The sequence below is a fragment of the Pithys albifrons genome, chromosome 7, assembly GCF_047495875.1.
Source record: "Pithys albifrons albifrons isolate INPA30051 chromosome 7, PitAlb_v1, whole genome shotgun sequence".
Taxonomy (NCBI): Eukaryota; Metazoa; Chordata; class Aves; order Passeriformes; family Thamnophilidae; genus Pithys; species Pithys albifrons.
Window position 1 is genome coordinate 40,598,254 of NC_092464.1, and position 18,881 is coordinate 40,617,134.

The 18,881-nt window shown below is 39.5% G+C and overlaps 1 protein-coding gene across 1 annotated transcript in view; it reads left to right on the top strand.

Moving 5' to 3' along the window:
* Positions 1-18,881, top strand: part of CMC1 (C-X9-C motif containing 1) — a 49,938-nt gene that overhangs the window by 25,276 nt on the left and 5,781 nt on the right. Inside the window, exon 3 of the mRNA XM_071561124.1 lies at positions 17,739-17,829. Coding sequence (XP_071417225.1) covers positions 17,739-17,829 — 91 coding nt within the window. The remainder of the gene's footprint in view (positions 1-17,738; positions 17,830-18,881) is intronic.

The window sequence follows — 18,881 nt, forward strand, 5'->3', positions numbered from 1 at the left end:
CATCCTATTCCCTACCCTGGCAATGCAGCTTTGCACAAAGTCTGGGTGTGCAGAAAACGTTCTCAGTGAGGGAGATATTTGAAAGTAAAAGTAAACATGGTTGAAGAAACATGTCATGGCATGCTGAATGAGACCCAGTGCAGCAGGACAAGCACAGTGATTGTCAGGGATTCACTTGGGCATATTCTTTCTGCCTGCTGGGAATTTCAGGGTAAAATTCTGCCAGGTCATAATGTTAATCTTCTGAAGTTATTTTAATGCACTGCAACATCTGTCTGGTCAATGAGCAGAAACTTACCATTGCTTTCCATAGAGTATGAAAAAGAAGAATATAAAACAATGTGTACTGTTTGGGGCTACAAAACCAAAGATTTAATTACTAATTAACTCACCTAAAAAATCCACTGCACAGGCTGGAAGGGCACACCCACATGGGAAGAGCCCTTCCCAAATCTTTGTTCGCGAAGTTTGGCCATGCACCCAATTAGTAATTAACTAACTAATCTTGAACGTGGCTCTAAAAGAGCTCACAGCTTCTCTGATGTCTTCCATGACTTCTATCAAAAGTCCTGTGTTTAAAATATTATGTATTATCTACATGTAACAATCCTTAATGACTGTTGAGTAGCAATACTAATGGTTCTTCAGCTTTCTCGTGGTCATACAGGTGTCCCCATACTTTTGAAAGCTATTCCTCATTTAGGAAAATGGAAAAGCATATACATGTATGCGTGATGGATTTTTCTTTTTTAATCTTATACATTCAAAACAACTTGAGAAAGTTTTGAGTCCTTTATGGGGAGTGAGAATGATGTGGAAAAGAATGCTCTTGCTTTAGCAATACTATTGTGTAAATTCATTTTGATAGACTCCATCTGTTGAGTAACTATGAAACTTAAGCGGTTTTAAAACAAAATACTGTTTGGGAAATCTGTCCTCTTCACTCTGCCATCAAATCCATGTAAATACTACTTACTGACTGTGCATAAACCTTTGAGAAACATTCATTGTTGGGCAGAGACTACTTAGTAAATTACAACCCCAAAAAATAATTTTTGCACTTCTGTAGAGAAAAGATATTCCACAGAGCTGGCAACTTTTTCTTTGGCTGCCTTCTCCTAATAGACTATTCAGATGGATAGTTCTGGTCTCATCTTTTTCTTTTCTGCTGTTGCAGTTTAAATATCAATTCAGGAAAATATGGCATGTTATTAATTTTTTTCTAAGTTAAATATGCTAGTTCCGTTCTCTTCTAAGTAACTACTTACACATTCATTTATGTAGCTGAATTTAGTATCTCATTACTGTTGTTGTTAATGAAAGGTAAGATTCCATGTTGGACTTTAAAATCCAAAAATATATTACTGTCTCTGTGGAAAACTGCTGGATTTGAATGACTGCAATTTGTCTTCTATCATGTGCATCCATGTAAAGAGATGAAGTAGTAATGAGTGTTTCGTGTGTCCAAACCCTAAGTAATTGCACAATGACTTTTTACTTAGACAGGTTTTGTACTAACAGTTTTCAAATGCTCAGGCCTCTAAGCCTTGGCTGAGCTTGCATCAAAAAGTCAGAATCACCACCTAAACCCTGTTATATTTCAAGCAATCAGAGGAGATGAATCTGAATAAGAAACAGAATCTACTCTTCCTTTTCTGCCTTCTGTACTCTTTCAGAGCTCCAGGGGGAGCTTTGCAGTGTTACGCAGTGTTCAGAGAGGAGACCTACGTGAACGGAATACTAGTCTTGGAGACTTATGTCAGCTTCTTGAACTCCTCCTTTGATTTTTTTAAGTCATGTGGGATGAGAGACATTTCATCCTCATTCTAGTCATTTGGAAGTTATGTCTAGTCTCTTACATGGGACCTAATTGCTTCAGGCAAGACATGTGAATTTTAGATGGCTGATAATAGGTAAAATGAGTTCCACTGGTAGTCATTTTTAGTCTCTGTTCACACATATAAATGAGAATAAGACAACATATGAAGAACTGTCATGGCCAGTGCATATGGGACATTGCACTGATATGCATAAACCAAGGATGGCTATGCTGTGAATTTTTTTTGGGGTATTTGATTTGGAAAAGCCACATAGAAACCCTTGGACTTTGTGAACATTTGCTAAGGATTCCTTAGAGCTGGGGTTTTTTTTCCTGTTTGTCTCTGATTGCTTCCATGTCTTAGGAGTCCCACTGGTTTATTAGTGCCTTTGCTAACGTTAAACATCAATATGTGTGCAGGTTCTGTGCAGGTGTGGACTGGCAGGATAGTAAGTGTAGAGTGGATCAGCTCCCACTAATATTTGGTGAAACCAGGGAAAGGTAGTGATGCCAGGTTCATTACAAATAAGGCTCAGCTGGACACTGGAGTTACCTGTTCTAAAATTTGGGGAGAATACTTGGAATTGAATGAAGTCTTTTTACTTTTATGGCTCCAAGTACTTTCTTTTTTTCTTTTTTCATTTTTTTTTCTTTTTTTCTTTTCTTTCACCACTAGCAGCAGGCCTGGACTGTGAAGAGCAAAAACTAAATGAAACTATTTTTCATAACTCATTTGACGTCTTATTTCCTGTTTCAGCATTTTTTGTGGTTTTGGTCACCAAATACATAGGGCTGAAATCATAGTATGCAGGGGAAAACAGGCAAATAATCCCAACAGTGTAAACTTCAATTCATAAATCTGAGACTTGGAACCAGACTGCTGTACAGGAAAGCAGATGCCATGCAATAAATTAATACTAAGCTGAATAATAAACAAGATGTATTGTTAAAGGTCTTTAATGCAAAGAAAGTGATTTCAGACTTTCATATGCTTGTTTTCTGTCTTTGTCTAAATGAAGCCTTTTTATGTTTTATTTATTGTTCTCTTTTGCACACATTTGAGCTTTGTTGGATTGAGAACTCAGTCTCTGGTTGGGCAGTGGTGATTAACTTACACTAAATAGGCAGCAATAATGTGATTTGAGAATGAAAAGGATTCCTGTCTTTTAAATGAAGGGAAAAAACCCCAAGGTTGAAGGAAATAGTTTACATAATCTGTAAACTAGTTAAGGAGCTGAATATTTATGCAGGTTGAAATTGAAGCTTAGTTGCCCTCTAGGGGTTTTGCATTAATACAGCATATGCTAGCTTTTGGGTGGTGTTTTTTTTTTTCTTTCAGAATAAAGGTGAGACAAGTCTTTGGAAAAACTTACATACTGACAAATCTGTGGTGGTGGAGGCATGTGTACATCTGCATTCAGTGAGTACAGCTCATTTAGTTCAAAACCCAGAAAACGGAGGAAAGATTCTTAGCCAGATTATGTTCTTTTAATTCCAGTGTACCAGTGGAGAGTGCACTCACAGTCATCCAGTCGGAACACTGATGTCCCAAGCAGGAAGGATCCTTACAAAGAGCTCATCATATACCCCAAAGAGCTTTCAGTCCTACGTAAACACAGAAGACAGAAGGTTACCAGGGCTCTGTAATGGTGCGGAGAAGGCCACAGTAATGGCAGCCTTAGGACCCTCAGTCGGTTTCTGTTTTGTCCCAGCCACTGAGTGCTGCTTCGAGTTCTGCATGTCCTGAGCTGCCGCTGACTGATGCACAGAGGTCTTCTGTCACATCTTGCCTTACAGCAGCTTGAGCCCCTGTTATGGCTCCTGTGGCTGAACGTGGTAGAAACAAACTTGGTCTCCTCCTTTAGAAAGCAGTTGACAAAAACTGAGTAGTTCTTATTTGTTTGTGTAAGACTTCATAGGAAGTATCCTCATGTCCTGGAAAGAAGTGGGACTAATGGCTTCTAAACAAAAGCTACATGTATATTTCCCCTTGTCTTAACTTTCAATGTCTCCTTGGCCAATGGTTTTGGAGCAGATGCAGTTAATACTTATCCGAACAATTGCTAAATGAATTCATAAAACTGCAACAGTTTTTCTAAATATGGAGACCGCATTTATGTGATTATTTTTGCTGTTTCTTTCATAACAGTGTGAGACTGTATTACTCTTAAAATATTTTTGCATCAGAAACAAGATACTTGGAGCGGGCAGAATAGATGCACTTAAACAACCACCTCCTGCCAAGCTTGAGTACTTGTGTGCATGCAGCTGCAGGAGCATGGCATAGTCAAGTGTCAGCAGTTAGAGCACTGTCCCCAAGGCTTCATCATACCAAACTACACCTGGGTTTGTGCCAGCAAAGTCAGTGGTCTAGTACAGATTTTTATGCCATTTGCCCATTAAGCTTTACACTGAAGAACAATTTCTGTTTTTTGAGTGGCTTTCATATCTACTTCCTGGTGCATTTTGTTGTGCTTTGTAGATTTGTCAAAGACTTGTTTGTAAGTCCCCTGTCTATAAATATTTCATTTTACTGTCTTCAAAGTTATAACCTTTGCTCTGAAGAAATGGCCTCATCTCTTAATTTGTCTCTGGTCTATTTTTACAACCCCTTACACAGGTTAGTGGTTTACAGAATGCTTTGGCCTGTTACTGTCTGGTTCTAACAGCCAGTACCATCCCAGAAGCAACTGCTCAGATCTCTGCTCTGTGCTTGGACACAACATGATGGCATGAGCTTGGTACTTCCTTGTCGAAACGTGGGACTTGGTCAGCTGAGCTCTGTGGCATCAATTCTGTCTTCTCTTGCTCTCTGATGCTTGATGTCCGTGCCTAATCCACCTGGGTGGTAAATCGTTCTTGGAAGCTGTGCTTTGCCCAAAAGACATGGTAGGTTGGAAAGGAGGGCATGTTGGTTGTTTTTAGGATTTTTTTTCCTCCCTGCCATGATCAGTTTCCCCTGTGAATAGAAGCCCCCGAGCTGATTGCTATCATTACGCAGGTTTTGGTTCAGAGCAGAGCTGGTCTGTAAGGCAGGTTGTAATAAGCTGCCAGTCCTGCTGCTCTGTATAGCCTTGGCCTCATCTGTTCAGTTTAATGTCTCTGAAAAGTTTGAAGAAAACATGTTACTGACTGTGAGGATGTGTGATGTGGGGGAGTCCCTGATCCAGGGGAGCATCCCAATTGCCCTGTTACATGAAAGCTGGTTGCAAATGTTGGAATGTTGATGAGGATGAATTGTGTCTTGTAAGGGAAAGTGACTTTGTCTATTAATAACTATGTTAATCTCTAATGTTCTAACCTTCTGGAGTGCCCACAAGGCCTGAAACTTTGACTCTATTCTGTAATCTACCCCCACCCTCCTGCTGGAACCCTCGCATCATTTTCACTTTTGCTTAAAGGATATTTTGTTCCATTCTGAAGAGGGAATGCTACTGCTACTATTGTCGACCTTCTGTACTGGAACTTTGAGTTAAAAACATAGTTTTGGAAGTCCAGTAAATTGAACTGAGGTGAGGCAATAAGGAAGAGTCTCTGAAAAAGTATGCTGTAACTGAGTGGTGTCATGGTGGCATAACTCTTCAGCAGTTACATAAATGCCCTGCTCTATCCCCACCATGTGGTAGAAGAACATTACTGTTGCTTCTGCACTCGGTGAAGCTGTCTTTTAGAAATAGATCCATTGTTTTTAACTTTGGAGTTCAGCTAAAGAGCCAGTTGCTATGGGACAGAGGGAGGGGGATGTTGTTTCTTCTAATCATCTGTTATCCCAACTTCTCAGCTGTCCCTGAGTGGCTCAGCAGCTCCCGAAGGAAGCGGGAGAATCAGCAGCGGCGAGGCTGCTCTGAGTTGGATGCACTTGTTTATATAAAAGCAGGCAGTGACAGACAGTAGCCATGGGGGAACTTGCATTTGTTCCAGTTCTGCCTCTTCCAGCGCCCGATATGGTAACACTTGGTGTCAGGGATACTTACTGCAGGCTGAGGGGAAAATTAGATCAAGTCAGTCTTAAAGGCAGCAGTTGTTTAAAACCAGTGCAGTTTAACTGGGTGGCTGTGCTCCTTGGGTGTGCTTTACCTGCAACCTTGTATAGAAGGCAATGCTTGTGCTTGACAAAAACAGGTCTTTTTAGCAGACAGATCATGATTTACCCAAATAAATTGTTCCACAGCAGTGTACTTACTTTGCTCAAAAGGATTTTTTTTGTAATTTCAATAGGAAGAAAAAGAAGTCTGCTTTTCTTGACAAACTTGCCCACATAGCCCAGCTGATCATCATCTTTGAGCACTTAAATCTGCCTTGACTGACCAAGTACAGTCACTGTAAAGCCTTATACATAACAGTTATGCCCTTGCTATTTCTTCCCTGTGTCTTCTGAGGACATAACCCTCTTCTGTGTCTCCTGTGCTCTGGCCGTCTTGCTTAGTCAGAAGCAGGAGGACTTGTCTCTTAGCTCCTAAAGTGCTGAGTTGCTGGAATTTAATAAATACGAGAGTGTACTAGAGTTCTGTGTGTTTGGGGCAAAATAAACACCCACATGTAAATATGAGTGTATAGACATGCATATAAAAATTACTGACAGCTGTGTACATCCAGGATGAGGGATCAGGTCAGGTCAGGCTTGTGTCTGTGGCACTAAAACTAACATATTTCTCTGTATTATATGTGCCAAAGCTCCACTGGCTGTAGTAGCCCAAATTTGTTGAAATTCTAGTGACTAGATGCATATTGCGAATAAATTCCGTGTACCGCAGCATTTCATCAGCGTTTAGCAATAGCCAGGAAAGTACTGTCTGACATTTTAAGATGTGTGTTTTTTAAAAGTAATCCTTTCTGGCTCTCTGATTACTTAGAAAAACACTTTTCCTAGTCAAGTTTCATATGTACATTCAGCATGTATGTCAAAATGAAAACTAACTTTAATCTCTTCATCCCTTGTCCCCCAAAAGACATTTTGATCAGATCTCATGTATGCAGGGTGTCAGATGAGGAGAGCTGACCTGTCCGTGTCCAAGCAAAAAAACTAAATGGTCCTGAAAGTACCATGAGATTGCATGTATGTATTTTTTCTGAACTCTCTTTTTTCACTCTTAATTACTTTAGCATATTTTTGTTAACAGTTTTAAGTATTTGTCTGAGTTTTGTTCGTTGAACTGATTGGGTTGGTTTGGATTTCGGTGTTTGGTTGTGTTCCACAGGTTGTTTTTTGTGCTTTTTTTCTTAAACAAAACAATGTTTCTCTTTTTTAAACTCTACTTTTCGGTTTCATTCCCTGTTTCTTTGTGCTTATTTATGAATTTAGAAATTAAAGATCCAGTGATCTGCTGTCGATAAATGTGGGTTGATTGGAACAGATGGTAGTACTGCCCTGCTCTCTCTTGAGGTTTCTGGATGTACTTCTTACAAACATCCACAATTCTCAATTTGAATGGGAGCAAATTTTAAGCTACAGAGCATGTGTAGTGAGTCTGGTGAGAGAGTTTCCTCCAGCACAAGGTTCTGCATTATACTGGGATGGGTCTGTGTCTTCATTGTTCATGGCTTTCCTGGATTTACTCATCATTCCTTGATGGTAGTTTCCTAAGAGCCTCTTTTTTTTCTTTTTAACCAGAAAGATTGTTTGATTTGAAAATAACAGAAAACCTATTAATGTTTCTGTAATGAAAAGAAGATCAGCAGCTGAGCAATGACTTCTGTTTTGAATTAACTGATTTTGAAGAATCCCTACATGCCTTATATGTGTTTTCAGAACTGAAGTGGTATTGTGGTTTCCAAAAAAACCCAATAAACAACACAAATGAAATAAAAAACCCAATAATTCTTCTTTATGCTTTTTGGAACAGAAAGTTTAAATAAGCCAATGATTTCCTATATTCATTTAAAAGCTCATTCTAGCAGTTGACCAAACTTAGAACTATGTAGTATCAATGCATTTAAGAGATGAAAACTTTGAAGATTGTTGTTCCTAAGTGAAGAAAGTTGGCATTTACAGAACAAGTAACTGGATTGTTTTGAAAAAAACCCCAACCAACCAATGCCCAGACATTTTTAAAATGCACAGAGTGCCTTTCCTCCCTACTGCTTTGGTCTGCTCTGCATCCAGCCGAGAGATACTTTGAGGCCAATTAATTCTTGCAGCAGGATTTTGAAAACTTGCTAATGAAAAAGGCACGCATGGTATGAAACAAATAACTACAATTGCAGTAGTTGGGACTTCAGCAGAACTTGAGCAAGCCAGGGCAGAGAAATGTTAAAGGATTCAGGCTAGCATATACCTTTCCTGTGTCCAGATGGGGTTTCCCCCCCCTCTTTCTTCCTCTTCTTTTGGATGCTTGTCAATTTAGACCCACCGTGTAAGTGATCCTAAGGGTTTGGAAGGGCATATGAGAACTTTATACTTTGAGGTATAAGCCAAGCTTACAATTGATAGGGGTTAGGAAGAAATGTTGCTTGAGAAAGTGTTTGTCCGTAATGTAGACTTTCTGACACATTTTTTTGAAGCAGCTTCTGAGAAAGATGGTGTCCAGGACAAATGGGCCCTTGAATTCAGTATGTTACTTTCACATCTCTAAATGTCCCATAAAGCAAAGTCTTCAGATTTGTTTCTAGGATGTCGATAGCATGAGTTATTTATTCCAAGGCACTGTGTTCAGAGAAACAGTTTATAGAGTTTTGGGAAATACTCTTCTCTGCATATGACAATTGATATTTACTTTTCTGATGATTCTCTCCTGCTGTATGTTCACCTCTCATCACAAGACAGGGATGTTTCTGTATTTCATAATGGAATACTGGAGATGCTGTGGTCTGCTGGAGGATCCCCTGTTTGCACTGTGTGCTGTAAGATAAAGCTGCTCTTCTGTGCTAAGAGTGCCCTGGAAAAGATTGGGCAGGAGGGTGAATATCCCTAAAATTCCTTAATGCCTTGGATTGTCTCTCTTCCTCCGTCCTGAATGGTGTGCTACTGTTGATCAGCTGCCCTAGGACAGATAATCCCAGTAGTATGCTGGAGCTGCAAAAGCAGAAATGGAGCAGATGTTGGGGGGCTGGTGATGAACAGGAAGATAGAAAGTATATGATTACTTTTATGTTATACCAAATGAATATTTGTGGAGACAGAGTATTTGATCTGGTAACAGAGGTTCATTTGAAAGAATCAGGGTTATTTTATGTCAATTTTCTCTTTGCCCTATATAAGATCCATCTAATTATTTCATGCTATCTACTTCTATTCAAATTAATCTGTCTTATATATATTGTTGCTCAAATTAGAATAATTCTTTAATCAGCTGTATTATGCATGCCATAGTAGACTAGAATGGGAAAGCTACTCCCAGCACACTGACGATGTGTGTATTTTATTTGTTATTGTAATTTAAAAGTAAAATCAGAAATATTGATTTCTACTTGACTGGAGAGATGATTTAGTTTGAATATCAGACTGATCTTAATCAGGTGAGAATTAATTGAGTTGGAGGTATTAGATATTCAGTGATGTTAACTGAACCATGATCAATCTACAGAGAAGCTTTCTTTTGTACTGTGTTAGAAATACCAAATAGCTCGTACTCTACAATATGAAACAATCTCTTCATGTTCATCCTACTACTTCCTCTGGCTCATTAAACGCACCCGTAATCTGTTCTGTGCATACTGAGGAATTTCAAAGTAACAAGCTAATAAATCACAATTTAATACAAAATTAAAAGCATAATAACTGCACCATAAAATGTTGCTGATAATGTTTGGGATCATTTTAGTGGTTTTGTGCACATTTTACAAACAGATTGTTCCCTCCTCCTTCTACCATCACCCCCCAAATCCCCATTGTTACTTGGGCATTTTTTCTCTACCCAGTGGTAGAGCCCAAGGAATGACCCAAACACTGGACGAAACTATTTCCTTTCTTTGTGTAGGGGAACAAACCAACCCCAGTTTGGTAGCCTGGTCTGAATCAGGATGCAAGCTTTTTTTTTTTATTTTAAGAGTGTGATAGCAGTATCATAAGTGTTGAGAAAATATAAATGGTGAGATAACACCTCTGTAGGACTTTCTCTTAAGTAGTAAAATTGTAAAGTCTTTAAATAAACGAGAGCCAGACCTGAGGGGATCAATTTATCTCTGTAATGGGGAATATTTAATTTATTTTATGTACAAGAACATCTGCAAATTAGACTCACAATTATAATTGATAAAACTGCAGTTTAATGTTACATGTATTGTACAACTCTTGGCAATGTATGAGGCAACACAAAGGTGCCAATCTGGATCTGCAAAAAATAAACTTTCTGAAATAGTCTTCAAGCTACAAACTGGTCATACATTGAAAATAACAAGAATGATCCTTTGGTGTTCTTATCAAGAGCTTCCATGCATCTGGTTGTCTGGAGGTGAGTCACAAACACTTGTTGTCCTTCTCTTGCTTTGAGCATGAAAACACTTTGATGTTTGCAGAAATAAATAAGTAGGTATCTAATATTTTAAAATATTTAAAGTTAAAAAAAATCCTTTAAAAATCTGTTTCAAACATAATCTGATGCTGGTTTTTCCCCTTTATTGAATCACAGGAAAAACACCCCAATTCTCAATTTGTTTTTAGTGCTTTGGGCAGGATGTTACAGCTTTTTTCATAAAGTCCTTTCTTTACAGACATGTAACTGAAACTTTAGCAGTCCAGCACACTGATTCCACCACTTCCTTTTGAGAGTAGCACAGTGAAGAGACCAACCTAATTCTGCTTGGGGGGTGGAGGGATGTTGTAGACTTACAGAAAGAACACTTGCATCTTAAATATCATGCTTTGTTTTTATTGTCCACTGTTTGTAGGTCTGTAGACACTGAGATTAAGAGTGTTAAATTTAACCTTGTCTGGTTTATTGGTGTGGAAGAAAATCATCACCTTTATTCAGCAGAGCTGTGGCTCTGTCTTATGCCAGATGTTGGTTTGTCCCTTTGAGTCAAAATCCTACAAGCTTCTTTTTACTTTTGTCGTACAGAAGCAAATATTTCTTGAAGCTGTGAATATGTTTTAAAATGGAAATGGGCTGTACCCTGGCTCGTTATTTCCTTTTTTTTTAATTAAGAAGTGTATGTACCAGGACATATGTTGGTGGACCCCCACCAACTTTGTTATAACTTTCTGGTAATATATCTGATCTTTTAAAATTAACACTTCAGTGTGTATTGCATATGCTTCTCTGACTGCTTGGATAGACTGGGAAATAATTTGTCCAGTCGTTCTTCAGTGATAAGTGAACTGTTACCCAGTTTCATGTCAGCTTCCATGTGTTTCCCGTATTACCTTGTAATAAAGTCATAAAACAGAGTTGGGGAAAAAGCAATTAAAAGTACAGAAGAAAAACATTCTTCTTAGATCCTGTTATTTCAACAAAGATTACTTTGGGCTGTAAAGAATCTTTGTAAACGAAGTGTTCTTTTTTGTGTCAACCTTCTAGCTAATTATCAAGGAAACCTTAATAAAAGAGTGCTCTGTAACTTAAGGCAGTTTTTAATCAAACTTCAAATATACTGTCAGACACTCAGAACTAATTCTTGATACCTGGAGCATAATTTGTGTAATTCTGCATCTAAATGGAATTACACAAGGATTCAGAATAGGATTTTTATTAAAAAATGCATGTCTGGACAGCTTTACAGACAATTTTAGAAGGCTTTTAAAAGCTTTTCTATTCTGTGACTTTGCATGTGTCAGGATCTAATTTCTCCTTGTTCTCTGCATCGAGCTTTCTCAGGTAGGTAAACTGAGATAGGGAGACCAAGTGAAATCCTGCACTTGGATCCTGGGCAAATCTGGAGGTGCCAGGAACAAAATTCAGCAGCTTTCCCAAACTGTTCAAGGGTGTAGATGCTCTCTTCTGAAAAGTCAGTCCTTGGAAGGGCTCATTCATTTCTGACCTCAGCCAAGAAGCTCTTATGTCTGTCCCTAAAAGTCATACAAGCTATGCAGTCTTCCCATAATAGGCAGATCACCTGCACATGGCAGCATGCCATAGTTCGCAGGTGAGACCTGGCCACACGGAGTTGCTCTGTATCCAAACATGGTTGTTCAGCTCTTGTTCAGGTGAGAGCAGACCTTTGTCATGGCCAAGATACCATTTGGCCTTACATACACGGTTGATTTAGAAAAGGTACTAAACTGTAGGCTTGATTTAGCAGTTAAAATTATCTCCATGTGGCTATTATGGCCAAAACATGAGACCTGAAATTCTCAGAACTGGGCCCAAAGCTCATTTTGGATTTGCCTTACAAGAGAAGCATAAAGCTGTCTTCATGAGAGAGAGAAAGAAGGTGAAATCTGCCCTCAAATCATTGATGAACTGTTCAGCAAACTGTCTGAGCTGTAGTCTTAAGAAAAGCTCTTCACTGCATGTGTGCCCCTAGAGCAGCCTACAGCACAGAGAAGAGCCTGTGGGGTAACCTATGTCAGATCTGCTGTCATGAACCGTAACTGCTGCAGGTGAAAGGGGGGTCTGTAGCCAGTTTCCGTGGTAACTGGTAGGCACCTGCAGCTTGTTGACGCAGTAGTGGATCTGTCCTTGTCTGTGCATGGAGCATGCAGTAACAGACATATGTAGCTGTCCTGGAAAAGCCTTGGCAAAGGGTTGATTATATCAAGGGCAAGCTTTCCGCCGTTTCTAACAAGGCATTTTCACTTGTTGTATTGAGCTCTGTCCCTCAGTTTGTTTGCTTATGTTTGTAAATATTGGGGATAATTTATTGTGTATTTGAAACATGTCTTTCTTTTATGTTACAGTCTGCAATGAATTTACCTCTAGTTTTGCTGCTGTGTGAGGAGAAAGAAAGGAGGAAGAAAACAAATCAGCCCATGAACTTGTAAAGTCACAGGAAGCCATTTGCTAAAGTCATAAAGATTGGTTTGTACACAGGCTAAGATGAATTCTGCTCTGAAAGAGCAACTGTATGATGTGCAGTGTGTCAGGAAAGAGGCTGGTTTGAGCCTGAGGGTGGATTCTCTAGTGTTCTGATTACCACTCAGAGCTGCTAAAGTGTTAAATTACAGTAGGTTTGTAATCATATCCTGTGTATTCACTCCATGGCCATGCACCACCACCCAGAGAATCGAGAAAGAGTTCTCAGTCTGTCAGTCCCGTCTGGACCAGGTGAGGTTTCCCCTGTTGAGTCAAATTAAGCCACAGACTCCACTCCTGGTGGTGCCCTTCCATCCATTCCTTTGAGTTTCAGCTTTGCAACCATATTCGCCCCAGAACCCTAAGACTTGGATTTCCTGAGAGCTGCCTGGTGGGTCATAGGAATAATGGGACTGGATTGCTGTTCGTCACTGTTTATCGTCGGAACTGCAACAGTGTGATTAGTGAAAACATTCCTGACAAATGCTTTCGCTCTAGACCATATTGAGCTGATTCAAGAATTTCACCTCTAGTGGCAGAACACAAATGCCCCCGGCCAACTGTCTTAATCATGGCTCCGTTTCTGAAAACCAACAAAATAGAGTCCTGTTCCATTATTCCTAGCTGCAGTATGCCGGTGACCAGCCTGCTTTGAACACTCTAATATTCTCAAAGTAAGTGCTTCAGGCCCACGGGGCACTCAGCCAAGAGCATTAAGGGGGCACTGAGAGGCAGGGGCTGGGACAGGCAGTGACTCAGTTCCATACCAAGACTGGACCGCTAGTTCCATACTAAGATTCAACTACGAGCTTTTTAACTCTAGCAACTTTAGGATATGCTATTGGAGCTGGAATTACCATGGCTGCCTGCTTGAGATTTGCCTTTCCATGGATTCTTGCTCAAGAATGTGAAGTGTGCTCATTCCTATTACAGGGCCTAGAAAGAGTCTTGTGTTGTTTTTTGTCACTACCTCCCCGGGTCAGGAGCGGGTAGTTTGCATGCCTGCTGCCTTTCTTGGATGGGATAGCTGTTTCTCAGACTCCCTCTCCAGGATTGAACCCTGATTCCCTGTCACCCACGGTCACCGTGGTAGGCACAGGCAGCGCCATCAAAAGTTAATAGGGCAGACATTCAGATGGGTCATCGCCGCTGCAGGGGTGTGTGATCAGCTCAAGGTTATATGGAGCCACCAAAGCTCCAAGTGGGCCCAGGTTGGTTTTGGTCTGATAAATGCGTGAGTCCCTGGAGGTTGACATTAGCCTGCATTAGCTCTAGAATCACTACAGTAATCCAAGGAGTGAGAAGGAGCGCCAAAGGAACCATGATGCATTTAGTGAGCCGTTTGCAGTTTCACTGTACAGCCCATATGCACCCTGAAACTTTGGTCCACAATGCAGATACTGCTTGAGTGAGGAATGAGTGGTGATTGTCAAGATTACAGAGATGGAGATTAATTTTTGGTTTGAGTTTGTAACTGGAACTACTGTGTACTATTTGGGAGACTATTATTCTCCAAACCAGTAGTTTTAACACTCATTGTGCTGCTCAACACTGAGAGGTTTTATTTCATGGAAGAGTTCATAGAATCATAGAATATCCTGAATTGGAAAGGACCCACAAGGATCATCTAGTCCAACTCCTGGTCCTGTGCAGGACATCTCAAGAATCACACTATGTGACTGAAATCATTGTCCAGCTGCTGCTTGAACTCAGATTGGCTTGATGCTGTGACCACTTCCCTGCGGAGCCTATTCTAGTGCTCAGCCACACTCCAGGAAAAGGACCTTTTCCTGATACCCAACCTAAATCTCTTCTGACTCAGCTTCATGCCATTTCCTCGAGTCCTGTCACTGGTCATGAGACTGAAGAGGTTGGTAGTTGCCCCTCCTTGAGCAAGACACAGCATAGTTAAAAATACAGCAGCATTCTCCAGAGTCCTGTCAGGTTTCTGGTAAGTTTTTATTAACTAAACCTGTCTTGCACCACATTCCTTACATGACTGCTAAAGATAAGAGATGGATAATCAAGTTTTGTGTGCTCATATAAGGATGCCCAGTATGTTTTAAACTCCTTTCTTCCTCTCTGGTGTTAAGCATCAGTAATGTTAAAGCTAAATGACTGGAAACAGTTTTATCACTTTGCAGCAGTGCCTGGCCATGCACCACAGGCAGGGCCTTCTGAAACCAGGGAATGCTTGCAATTGCAGGTCAGATTTTTTTTGTTCACTAGGACATCACACCTTTAACCAATCAAAACTGGTAAGCTAACAAGTGAGAGGGACCTCCTGTTGTCTTCAGTGTTTTTTAACTTCACAGCTTCCAGAAGAAATGATTACTACTACAAAAAAAAACCAAACCAAAAACAAAAAAACAATGAAAATCTCAGCACAGCACTTAAAGAAGTGCGTGTAGAGTAGAAATCAAACTGGTCACTAGACAGACCATAAGCTTTCAAAAGTTTTGCATGTTTTTCAGAGGAAAACACATTTTTACAAATGTACTCAATAGATATGTTTTTTCTGAGATGCTGATATAGGGACAGTCAATGTAAACAGGCCAGAAAAGAACAGAAGAAATATATAGTTCACCTTTGACATTTCGGTAACTTAGGAGCACATTTCTTGCCTTGTTCTGAGCTTACACTGCTTTGTAAATTTCAGCTGTCCAGCAGTTTCCTCCAAGTTGTGCATGTGTATTTGGATGACTTTAGGTCTAAAATACATACCAAATGAGATCTTAGAAATTTGGTGTGGTTGTTAATAGATACCTTTGAACACAGGTTCAGACTGGTAATTAACTCAATTTAAACTCATTTTCTGCATACTTTCATTTGTTTTTCAGGTAGTGTGTGGTTAAGTTGACAGTGTGTAACACTGGGTGCTGTGTGGGTGAACATTTTAAGTGTTCATCACTAAATAATACATTTGAAGTAGATAAAAAGTCAATTCTTTGCCAAGTTTTGCAAAGATATATGTATGTCTGGCAGTATAAGGACACTTAAGTATGTCATCAACACTTTCATTAACACTTTCATTACCTTTGCTTGTAAATTATCCTGGTAAAAGCCTAATTAATATAGCCATGGACAAGCAGATTTGTTTCACCTAGGGATTGCTTCCAGCTGTTGGGTCACTTTCTCCTTAAAGTCTTTCCAGGAGTGTCCAGCATACTAGAAAGTGGATTTGTTCCGCTGACATCTACGATTGCTTGATGCCCATTTCAGTGCTCTGAGCTGCTTTTATAGGCACAAATCTGTTTTCTTGTTTATTGAAGTATCGATGTAATGCAAGTCATTGTGTAGGATTACCTGTTACTTGGGAGGCAAATCTGAAACTTGAGCTAAGTGTCCTGAACACATACAAGGCTGAGGACAGGACTATGTGACAGATGGTGTGTTTGACAGTTGTGCCCATATTTTCATATGGTCAGTAACTTGCAGGTGCTTGAGGTGCCTTTTTGATGCCTAGTATGACTTCAGAAGGTGTATCTATACAGAAAGCTTAAAGAATGGAAGAGATACTAAAAATTGCTATTTGTGTAAATACTACATATCTGATTGCTGCATACAAGAAGTGGAAGTATGAGTACATTAAGTACAAGGTTTTGGACAAAACAGAGTAAGTACTGCATGAACACGTATATGTACATATGATACTTAATGTACACGTACACTGAGCATAGATAATGTGATTTACACTTTGTATGATGTACCACCATTAATTTTTGATGTTACTGGATTAGTTTTAAGTTTTGCTAAATAAGTGCAAGAAAATAATGATTTCTAAATGCCCTAAATTTGTTAGATATTAAATCACTACTAGGAAGAGCTTAGAAGAGGAAAAGCAGATAGAATTTGGGAAGGGGGTGCAGTAGTGGACAGCTTTCTTCTTTCTTGACCTAGCTACTGGTTGATCTTGGACACCTGGCTTTCTTTTTCTTTCTTTTCCATCTGCTAAATGCAGCTGATTACCTTTTGGCAGACCTCATAGAACAAACCAGTTTGGAATCTCCTGATAGAAATAACAGCTTAGTCTTATCTAGAATTACTATTCAATGAAATATCTGTACAGGTTGCTGGTAACAATGAGGCATAATTTTAGTTACTCCCAGATAAAACCCGTGTCCATAACCATGACTTTGCTATTCTGTTTTAGTATCTCACTGAGTTGTTTTTAAGTCTTAAGACCCTTAAAACAGAACAGGTACTTTAACTTCATTGAGCTCTTTAATCGTTCTTAAATGCCAGAGGTCATGATCCCAGAAATGTAGATCATCAGTATTTTTGTAGGCACTGCTGTTTCCTAGACATTGCACTTGGAAGAAATTCTGTAGAAGAACAGCTACAGGCCACTACATAATGCAGGGAAGATACAGAGGAGAAAGCAGTCTTTCATGGAGTACTTTAGTGCCATGGAGTACAACCTGGCACATCCAACTTTCTCCATGCATTCCCAGGAGAGATTTTTGGAAATGCCAGGAAAGAACCACGACCTCACAGATTCTTATCTCCAGTCGGAACCTTCACAGGAGATTATTGCCAGTGGCATTTCTTTGAGGCATTTCTAGTTGCTGTCAACATTGCTGCCCTCTTAATTTAGATTTAATTAATTTAATGTAGATACAAACATGCTTCAGTAATTCCAAAAGGTTTCATTGTAGAGGCAACACTACCAATCCTGTTTACCTAATTTTTCCTGATTCCTTTTGTTTTGCTGTGATAGCCCTGAGTAACTAAGAAAAGCAGGCAGAAGAATCATGGATTTGCTGCAAGAATAACTTAAAAATCTGTTGGTATTAGCAATATCAGTATGTGTGTGAATGTGTTACAAGAAGAGGGGAGAATCCCAATTAAAATCTTGTTGCTAAAAAAGTGACAAAGACTTTGCAAACAGTGTTAGACTCTGGGCCAACTGTGGTTATATTAATAATAATAAATCAGATCTGTCTGATACCTCCTTACACACAGGAAGATTTTTTAACAATTGTCACTTTTCTAATTTTAATTTAGTTTGTGTTGGTTTTTTTCCCCAGCATTTACTAGATGCTGTCAAGAAACTGGTTTTCTTATGGTGGTGAAGTGTCGGCAAGAAAACACAGCACTGAAAGACTGTCTGGTTGGCTAGTAAGTCCCTCATGAGTTTTGTGGGGGATTTTGTGCATGGCCTATACTAATCTAAAAATGAGTAGAAATGTTAACTGTTCTCAGAAGGGTTATGCAGGGTTAGGGACTTGGCTGCATTATGTGGAAATTGTATCTTTGCTTTATCAGAACCATGCTGATCAGGGCCCTAACTGAAAAGAGTTGATTTGCCATATGAATAGATGGCTATAAAGACTCTCCTTGATTTACATGGTGACACATTTCAGCCCAGATAACCTGCAGCCCTGTAATTGCTCTGTTGCATCACAAATGTGGAGATGAGGCCGAGCAGTGAAGCACCTTCATACCTACTGTTAGTGAAACAGGATAGGTTTGTTTTCATTTGGTTTCTTGAACTGTTTCTTAAGATTCAGTCTGTCTTGGAAGTGTCCTGTTGTTGTGAACAGCAATAGCAGTGGGAAATTGTCAGATATAAGAGAGGTCAGCTTGATGCCACAGTGAATTGAAATGTCTCTTTTGGAAGTCCTAATTTATCCCCAGTGCCATCAGGCTGAAGTGTTAGATTCTTAAATTTGCCAGAGTGAGAACTGGGGATTTTTTGAGTTTCACTGGGGAAAAAAGGGTGTTGATTTGTTTTTTGGTGGAATGTGTGTCCTGCTTTGTTAAACCAGAGATTAAGATTAAATGCCTTTGATCTAGTGACTGTTATTCTCAAGTATTTAGGAATTGATGAAGAAAACGTGTAACCAGGCAAGAATTCAGGCTTAGCTGCAGTCAGAACTTGCTGGAGTTATTCAGTTTTAAAATGCTACTGGAAAAAATGTTTAATTCTTAAATCATTATACTTAAAACCAAAATTATAGGAAAAAGGAATTGAATGTAATGATTGAATTGAATGTAAGGACCTACATGTCTACTGTTTGAGACATACACTTTAACCTGTTCCCAGTAATTTGGGTGCATGAAAAAAGGTATAAGTGGACTCCAGCAGATTTCCATGATGAGGAAGGTAACTGCAAATAATAAATTATTCCACTGAACTGAAACACTAGGTGTCTTTCCCCTTTCCTACC